Here is a 9,304-nt window from a genome sequence, read left to right on the forward strand (position 1 = left end):
AATAATAATAATAATAATAATAATAATAATAATTAATAATAATAATAATAAATGCTTTAATGTTTCATTAGTGATTTTTATTCCAATATTACTTCGCTTATTTCAAATTTAATTTAACAGTTATTTTGATGTAATTACAACGAAATCATCCAACAATTAATAATTGTTTATTAAAGTTACCATTGTTATATTCATTTTTCATCAATTATTTTCTCTTCTATCCAGGATTTAACTAAACATTCACTTTAACTGGCTTCTTCTGCTGTTGAAGAAAATAAAATTGGATGCTAAATGATAATACAATGAAAAACATTAGTACTGGACAACTGCTACAAGTGAACAGTTGGAAAAGGATTGAAGAGAATGATCATGTACTATGTATTGAGGTTGTTATACCTTCCATTGTCCTCTTCCATCTCTCTAATTTGATGAATTCTATTTCTTTCGTCAAATGTCCGATAAACGCTTTGTATTGAAATGTATATATATGTGTTTGTGTATCTGTTGTATATTCAAAAGGTTACATTCATATTATTATTTATCCATATATTTTGTTCCTAAAAGAAATCATCAAATTTTTTTTTTGAAGTAATGGAAATGTTTTTTTTTTTTTTTTTGATTTCAACAATGTAATATGATCTTTGAAGTGTATTTCATTTCCTTTCTGTTAATTAAATGAATATTTCGATTTTTCGTACGTAATCTTTTTTTTTTTTTTGTGAAAAAAATTTTGATGAGAATGCAAATTAAAAATCAAATCTTATCGTTCTTTTTTTTCTTCTCTCTCTCTCTCTCTCTCTATGTAAAATATTTGTTAAAGTCTATCATTTCATGAAAATTATTTTACGAGTTGTTTTGTTTTTTTCTTTTTTTTTTTAAAAAAAAACGTGATAAACAGATAAACGAAAATATATTTGTAGTGATTGAAATTATGATTTTGATTCATTTAAGAAATAATTATCATAAGTGTTTTTTTAACAAATTTAGGCATTGAATGAATAAATAAAATGAATTTTTCTCGCACATACAATAGTTTCAAATGATTTTCTTTCCTGCATTTGTTGAATTCTTGAAATATATCTTATTTATTTTCTTTTTTTTTTTTAAGTAAAAAAAGTTTTAGTGATTTTTACAATTTCTAAATATTTACTATTTGCAAAAAAAAAAAANAAAAAAAAAAAAAAAAAAAAATTAGAGCAATTCTAATAATCTGCATTTTTTATATTTAGATGGAAGTATATTTGGTTATTGATAGCTTAAAAATTCCTAATTAAACAATTAATCATTTAATGGAATTAAATTTTTGCAATTTTCTTTGAAATTTCGATGAATTTATATCCCAGTTTTATTTTTAAAGAATAATAGAAAGATATTAAGGTTTGTATTTTGCTACAGTACTTTTCTGTTCTTGCATCCTTTTTTTTATTTTCCTTTTTCAAATCTTTAATATTTTACTAAAAACCAATATGCAACACAAATATCTTCATTGCTCTTGAATTGAAAAAATAAATAAATAAAAATAAAAACAAAAAACTTAAAGTAATTTGCTTTAACTATAACATTGCTATTAATTTTAATGGTATTTAACACATTATAAATTTTGTCATCATTAATGGATTCATTAATTCTGTCACTTTACATTATTTGACAGAATTTACAAGTTTTCTCGAATCTCGAACTGATATTTTGGGATATTCATTATCGTAATCATGAATGTATACTGGAACAGTGTTTTTGTAAAATTAAATTGTAACTTTGTTATTCAATTATTTCATCTCATCGATTTATATTTTTCAAACCATCCCATCCATTCACTCAATATTTCCACTCATTAATTTACTTTAAAATATTACCAATATTTTTATCTATTATAGAGTAGAAATTCTCTTTTTCTTTGTGGAAATTAATTTTTAATAAAATATTTGATATTAGTAATTTTATAGTGTGCAACGAACGGTTTGATATTCATTTTATTTCGCATAATGCTGCTAATTTCACATGAAATTATAATCATTATAATTAAAGTATTTTTCTCTATTACTAAGTTATTGATTTATTTGTTTACTCAAAAAGCATGCGTTAATTTCATTTTCCTTTTTTCCACTAACTATATCCACCGTTGTATAACTTCAACTAATTAATTACAATTTTTTAAATTAATTACATTTTTGTTTTTGCCTTTTTCTCCGTTTTCTTTTTCTTTTTTTTTTTTTTTTTCATAAAATTTTTCTGTCTTTATCAATTCATTATCCTAAATAGATGAAAAAAAAAAGAAAGATGAGGGAAGAAATAAATTATTCTTAATAAGAGCATATCTTATTCATTCAAAAGTTTTCACCGATAAAAAAAAAAAAAAGATAATATAAATAAACTGATCAATCAAATAGTTAATTAAAATAAATCAAGATAGGAAAAAAAAAGGGGAAAATGATAAAAGATTTATTTTATAGAAATTCATTTAAAATTGTATAATTTGGCTTATTCATACTAATTAGATAGCTAATTTTTGCTTTATTTATTAACATATAATAGTTTGTATTTTGTTCTTTTACATATATTTTATCAATTTTATTTATACATTATCAATTTAATTATTTCTTTTTTGTGATATTATTTCATTGCATCGTTAATTAAATGCGTTCATTTTATTTATTTTACTATTTATACATTTGACATTCCTATTTTTTTTACATTTCTTTTATTTTGGTAGGAATTTTTTGCTTTTACTTTTATTTTATTTTCCTTTTGTTTTATTTTTTTCTTTTTTTCTTATCCTTTTTTATATAATACTTTTGTTTTATTTTTCCTTTTTTTCTTGTCTTTTCTTTTTTTATATCGTATTTTAATTTTATTTTCCTTTTATTTTATTTTTTTTCTTTCTTTTTCTTGTCCTTTTTTATATTATAGTTTTATTTTATTTTTTGTTTCTTTCTTGTCATTTTTTATATTATATTTCAATTTTATTTTCCTTTTATTTTATTTTTTTCTTTTTCTCTTGTCATTTTTTGTATTATACTTTCATCTTATTTTCCCTGTAAAAAAAAAAAAAAAATGTTTAATTTCTTCATCACATTTATTTGTTCATTAATTTTTATTTATATGCTTAGTTTATATGATCCCTTCATTGCACTTTATTTGTTTATGTAAATTATTTATTTATTTGCTTAATTTTTTTCTTTTTTTAATGCAAATTATTACGAAAAAAAAAAGTGCATTTGAAAGAGCAACACTGAAATGATAATAGTAATTAGTTGCGAATCTGTTTGCGAAGAAAATGATTTGATTGATCAAAAGAGATCAAAGATTTAGGTCAAAGATTCATAGTAATTAGTTGCGAATCTGTTTGCGAAGAAAATGATTTGATTGATCAAAGAGATCGAAAATTCAAAAAAATCTTCCCTATTTTTCCACTCTTTTGTCCCTTGTTTTTAGTCAGGAAGATGAGTGCTAAAAAAAGAAAGATTCATGTTGAAATTTACCTATTCATTCACAGAATCTTTATTGTAATTTTTTTTGGAAATCTTCCAAATTAATACAGTTTGTATTAATTTCATTGTTAAGCAATTAACATAACAATACATGTTTGCAAGGATTAAATTACAATTTTCTCTCTCCATTTTTCTCTCTCTCTCTATCTCTCTTCTTCTGTTTTCCTTTCCCGTATTTTTCTTTTTTTTTTTCATAAAAATTGTTTTCATTGATTAAACGAGTATTAAAATTTATCATTTAAAAGGATTAAATTTACAATTAAAGAGAAAAAGAAAAAAAAATTCTTTATTATTCATAAGAGAACACAAATATTAGAAAGATATATTAATTTATTAATTAATTCCTGAACATATTTTAAGTTTCATTAAACTTCCCATCTTTTTTTCTTTTTCTTCACTATCGTAAATTGTCATTTATGTTTTTTTCCTTTTTTTTTTCTTGGATAAAATTTTGCATACATTATATATTTTTTTTTATATTTATATTCCTTCTATCACTAAGAAATGTTTCATTTGTTAAAAAAAAAAAAAAAAAAGATAAGAATAATTTATTTTTTTGTAGGAATTTATATTTTATATATATTCGTGATTTCAATTCATTTTTTGACAAATTTCTGTTCAACAATTTGAAAAACAATGAGTACATTGGGAAAAGGAAAAAGTTTCAAATGGCAGGTATATATCATTTTCTTTTCTTTTTTTTTTTTTATTCGATAACATGAAAATGGAATTTAAATTTTTGCAAATATTATAATTAATTGCTAAAAAAAAAAAATGCAAACTATTTTCATTAATATTATTCAATAATTTCATAAAATATTATAATTAATTGCTAAAGAAAAAATGCAAATTATTTTCATTTATATTATTTAATAATTTTATAAAATTATTTTAGATGTCATCAATGGTAGATAAAGTACGCCGTGGTGTAGCAAAAACAATACAAGCAGCTTCCGAAGGTGAAGCATTTGATACATTACCAGATTGTGATATTCTTGGGACAAGTAATCGATTTGCTATTAAAATTTTACCTTCCGATGAGTGAGGAATTATCATATTTATTTATTAATTGTAATATTCATAATAATCATTTAATTTCTTACTAGAATTTTCAATTTCTATTTAACATTAATGGATTTACAAAAAATTTTAGAATGAAAATAATCGAAAAATCTTTAATAATTTTTATTCTATTTTTCATTTCGAATTAAATTTTCCGCTTATTTTTTTTTTCAAGCTAATAGTTATCTTTTTTTTTTTTTTATTTGCTAATAATCAGCAAGGCTACATGAATTGTCAAAAATTTTTTCACTGCACTCATTGATATTGCCATTTCATCCTGAAAAAGTATTTCGTAATTTAAAATTGATTGAAAATTATTTCAGTACAATTCCGTTTGAATTTTATCATTCTGTAATACTGTATATTTCTCAAAAAAACGATTTTTGTTTACTTAAATTTCATGATGGAACAAATTTTTCGAAAATAGTGAAATAATTAAAGGAAATGAAATCAATTAATTGAAGTCAGGGAATTGTTAGCTTTAAAAACTTACACATTGAGGAGAAGAAGAAAGTAGAAAAATTTGAATAAGAACTAAATTTTCATTTTCACTACCATCGTTTCTAGTATTTTAGTTTACTTCACATGCAAATAAATAATTCATTGGTCATTCGACTGAAATAAATAATCTGTAATCGTTCGCAATTTCATATCTTGCTGCTTATTTGAAAACTAAATTATAATTATGAGAAACCATATAATGATCAAGTTTTCTTTTTTCTTCCTTCTGAATTGAATAAAAAAAAAAGTGAAATGGTATTAGCAAAAGTTTTTATTCCAGGAAAAAGCCTTCTGCATCCGGTTTCACACCGATCCATTTTGTGATTAAAGCCAAAAAAGGTAATCGTCAAATTGTCTATAACTGTGAAATGATTGCTGCTCAGGGAATTGTTGTTAAAACATTACGAGGCAATACAGTAATGGAAATACGACTATCAGATAATTCTCAAAATTCTATGGGTAAAATTTTACATCCTGCTGGATCAACTCTTTATAAGGTATACCTTATTTTCCGGTTTATTAAGATTAAATATGTGAACAATTTAACATCCGAAAATTTGAAAAAAGAAAAAAAATGAAAAAATGAACCTTAAAATAGTTATTCGAAAATGAATTATAAATGCAAAATTTCAAAAGAATTCTTGAAATTGTGCATGGGAGAAAAAAGATTCATGAATATTTTTTATTTCGCAAAATGCTTTTTTAGGTTGAACAAATAAAATGTCAATCATTTGATCGAAGATTTGTGATTTCAAAATTTGGTGAACCATTCCTGAATGTTGTCAATACACCAATTACACAGGTAAATGATTTTATTCTTTAACAGCCAGTAAAAATTTTGCTATTTTTTTTTCTATCAGGCAATTTCCTGTATCAAAATGGAATACTTATATGCATGATTTACTTTTTGTCAAAGGATAATAGTGATGGATGTTAATATTGATTGTTCCCGAGGAATTTAGCAAGCTTAGAGTGTTTATTAAGTCATAATTGAGTAGTTATTTTAATGTGACATATTTAAGAATTATGGATTTTTTTTTCCTTCAAAAAATTGGACAAATCTTTCTAACGTATCATTCTGTGCCAGTAGTATTAGAAGAAAATGTGACAATATTTTCGAATTCGCATATTCTGTTTTAATTGGCTGAAAGATGGAACGTTTGCCATATCGAAGAAGAACTTTACTCGAAGTATAAATTAACCTTATGGTGACGAATTTGGATAAATATAAAGATATCAGTAAATAAGTAATGATGAAAGTAATTGTATAATTGTAATGATACAATTTTTTCCTTTTCTTAAAAAGGAAAAAAAATGCAGAAGATTTTTAGATTTTTCAATTTCTATTCTAGATTTTCGGATCATTCAGCAATATTTTGCGATATTTCTACCTCATTAATGCTGATCAAGCGTTGGAATTTTTCAATTTAAACAATGAAAAGATTGGTTTTCTTAGGCCTTCATACTTTTCAACAGCTAAATCTATCATTATCAATTACAGGTTTAATTTGTATATTTCATATTGAGATTTTGCAGGAGATTGAATTTTTGTGACAAAATACTAAATAGTGTTAACGAAGCAATTTTTGATGATTTTCAAAATTACAAAAACGAAGCCTGAAAAGAGTACAAAAAATAAGTGTCGGAAGCAAAGTACCATACACAGTTGTATTTTCATAATCTTTTAAATTTTATCAAAAAATTAGATTTAGTAGATTCAATCCATCTTTCTTTCTCAAATTTCTAGAAGTTTTAATTTGAAATTTGAAGTCTAAATACCAAGTTTGTTAATTGAGATTTCGAAGAAAGAAAATAACAAAGCTTTTGAAATTTTATCATTTTAGTGATGAAACAACAGCAGTTCAAGAACGAGCTGCTATGCTAGGCGCAAGCATACTCTTTCTAATTGTTGCTGTTCGACCAGAGTACGGTACCATGCTCCAGGATACACTTCATTAACATGGAACTATCGATGTTTGTTGAAAGTAGCTAAATTTATCATTATTACATGAATTAAACGAATGATAGTATCTTAGTGATAGAATTTGGTGCTATTCATAAAATTCTTGCACAGTATATCGACAATTTTGCAGCATATTAATTATTACACGGCATTAGAGTAGCATATTCTGTCCCAGAATCTAACAGTATGTGTTTTCTGTTATTCCACCATGATCTTCCCTTTGCCTTTTTCTATTTCCCCTGTGACATCAATTGATTGCGATATTTTTTGAATGTGTATTTAAGAGAAAAAGGAAAGAAAAGTGATGAAGTATGTTTCGTCTTCTTCATCAAAACTCTTCGACTGTGCTGCTTTTTATCTCAAATTAAAAAAAAAAAATTTCACAAGTAATTTCACTTACCTCTTCAGTCATTTCAACTTCTTACCTTTATTTATTTAAAACAAAACATTTCTATCATAAAGCCAACCATCCCTTCTTTTATGCTATGAACTGGATGAGTTGTACTACAAATCCCAAAAAAAACAATGCAATTCTTCCCTTCCACACATTTAATTCTTATCACAAAAGAAATGAATTAATTATGAGCGGACAATTAAACAATTTTAGCATTCATAATTGGATCAGTGGAAAAATACCAGTAAATGAAGTGAATTAAATTGAAAAAATGTATCAAGGGATTTGGGATTTCCCAGGAGATGTTACTAATGATATTGCAGTAACGAAAAAAGAATAATATATGGTGAATAAAAATTCTTACATTACGTATTGACAAGATTGATCAAAATAGGAGTCAATGGTTTTGTGAACATTTCATTCAATCAGGAATAGCCAGGCATATTTAACTTTTAATGCTATGATTCTTTTACATATTTCTCCTCAAACCTCTTGTTGAAAGCCAATCAACCGTCTAGCCACTCACTGGTATTAATTCGATTGTCAGATATTCTAACTGAGTAAAATACTATAAATAGCCCAACTGCAATGCTTATTGTTGACAGAACATTCCGAAACCTATGAAATGACATGAGACATCAAATGCTGTGATTAAAAGGAGTCTTTTCTTTATCAAAGATTTATTTCCATTTATATGTACAATAATCGAGTAAGGAATCATATGAAGCAATATCATTGGTAATATAATAACAGTGATACTTATTTGCATATAGCATGACAATCACTTGCGCGTATAACAGTCAGTTACTTGCTTATTACATATGCACGAATCACGAAAAAGTAATTTAGCAGGTCTGCAGATAAAAACAAAACCGATATTTGATTCACTAAAATGAAAGAAATAGCAAAGGGATGGAAAAAGGACGATAGTATTATGCATATGAGACAAAAACGAATAACTTATAAGCAAACGATAAATAATAAGAGCAATAGAATGTTATTATTAAAATAAGGACTAAATATAGAAATACGACTTATAGAAAATATCAAACAATCAACGAAACAAGACGTACTTCAGTTTAAAACGCGCCTTTCAGCTTCTTTCATGATTCTTGCGCGATTTCAATGAACAACAACACAGGAAACCTTTACCGCAGACGTTACAGTTGAAGAGTGGTTTACTTTTGCCGTGAGTTGCCATGTGGTTTCTCAAATGTGGTCTCTGAAACTTTTATTACACATCGCGCAATTATAAGGTTTGGTACGACTTCTCGTATGATCGTCCTTATGGTGTAATCGGGAAGCTGTAAGGCCTCTCACGATATAAGTTCTCATATGGATCTTCTTGTTGCATGATTGAGAAAAACTACTGTTGCACATCGAAACAGTACGTTGGGTTCTCAGTGGTACGAGTTCTCATGTGGGTCCTCCTGTTGCATGATCGAGGGAAACTACTGTTGCACATCGAACAAACGTACGGCTTCTCAATGGTATGAGTTCTATTATGATCTTTCATAGCTGGTAAATGAGAGAAGCTTTTGTTGCATGTGAGATAACCGTATTCTTCCGATTCTCACGGGTGTGAGTTCTCATATGGTCTTCCTTATGGTGTGGTCGAGAGAAACTTTTCTTGCATATTGGACAACTGTAGGGCTTTTCACCAGTATGAGTTCTCATATGCCTTTACATACTTGTTACTTTCTTTTGACATACATTACACTGCGATTTCTTCATTTTATTCATACTTTTTCGTTTAACGCTCCCTTCTTTGACTGTTAAGTTCATTAGTTTTGTGTATCTTTTAGTGGCTTCTTCGACAAATAACTCTCATTATCCTACTTATTTCTCCATCACTCCTTGCACTGGTAAATCCAACAGCTCTGTTTGTTCCATTTG

General features: G+C 25.7%; 2 protein-coding genes across 2 annotated transcripts; one reads left to right on the plus strand and one right to left on the minus strand.

The window, feature by feature from the left end:
- Positions 1-4,044: 4,044 nt before the first annotated feature.
- On the plus strand, positions 4,045-7,362 carry LOAG_09996 (hypothetical protein). The gene is made up of 6 exons (XM_020448064.1): positions 4,045-4,163; positions 4,384-4,529; positions 5,332-5,548; positions 5,758-5,853; positions 6,404-6,552; positions 6,896-7,362. The coding sequence occupies exons 1-6, from the start codon at positions 4,125-4,127 to the stop codon at positions 7,008-7,010; spliced, it is 762 nt and encodes a 253-aa protein (XP_020301757.1). The 5' UTR covers positions 4,045-4,124; the 3' UTR covers positions 7,011-7,362.
- Positions 7,363-8,501: 1,139 nt separating this feature from the next.
- Positions 8,502-9,085, minus strand: LOAG_09997 (gastrula zinc finger protein XlCGF7.1; the record flags this gene model as incomplete). Its single annotated transcript, XM_020448065.1, has 2 exons — positions 8,502-8,630; positions 8,966-9,085. The coding sequence occupies 2 exons, from the start codon at positions 9,083-9,085 to the stop codon at positions 8,502-8,504; spliced, it is 249 nt and encodes an 82-aa protein (XP_020301758.1).
- Between the last annotated feature and the right edge of the window lie 219 nt (positions 9,086-9,304).

The sequence above is a fragment of the Loa loa genome (assembly GCF_000183805.2).
Source record: "Loa loa unplaced genomic scaffold supercont3.73, whole genome shotgun sequence".
Taxonomy (NCBI): Eukaryota; Metazoa; Nematoda; class Chromadorea; order Rhabditida; family Onchocercidae; genus Loa; species Loa loa.

Coding starts and splice junctions, on each gene's coding strand:
- LOAG_09996 (XM_020448064.1), top strand. CDS start 4,125: ATGAGTACATTGGGAAAAGGAAAAAGTTTCAAATGGCAG. Junction 4,530..5,331: donor AAAATTTTACCTTCCGATGA/GTGAGGAATTAT, acceptor TTTTTATTCCAG/GAAAAAGCCTTCTGCATCCG. Junction 5,854..6,403: donor TCAATACACCAATTACACAG/GTAAATGATTTT, acceptor TTTCTATTCTAG/ATTTTCGGATCATTCAGCAA.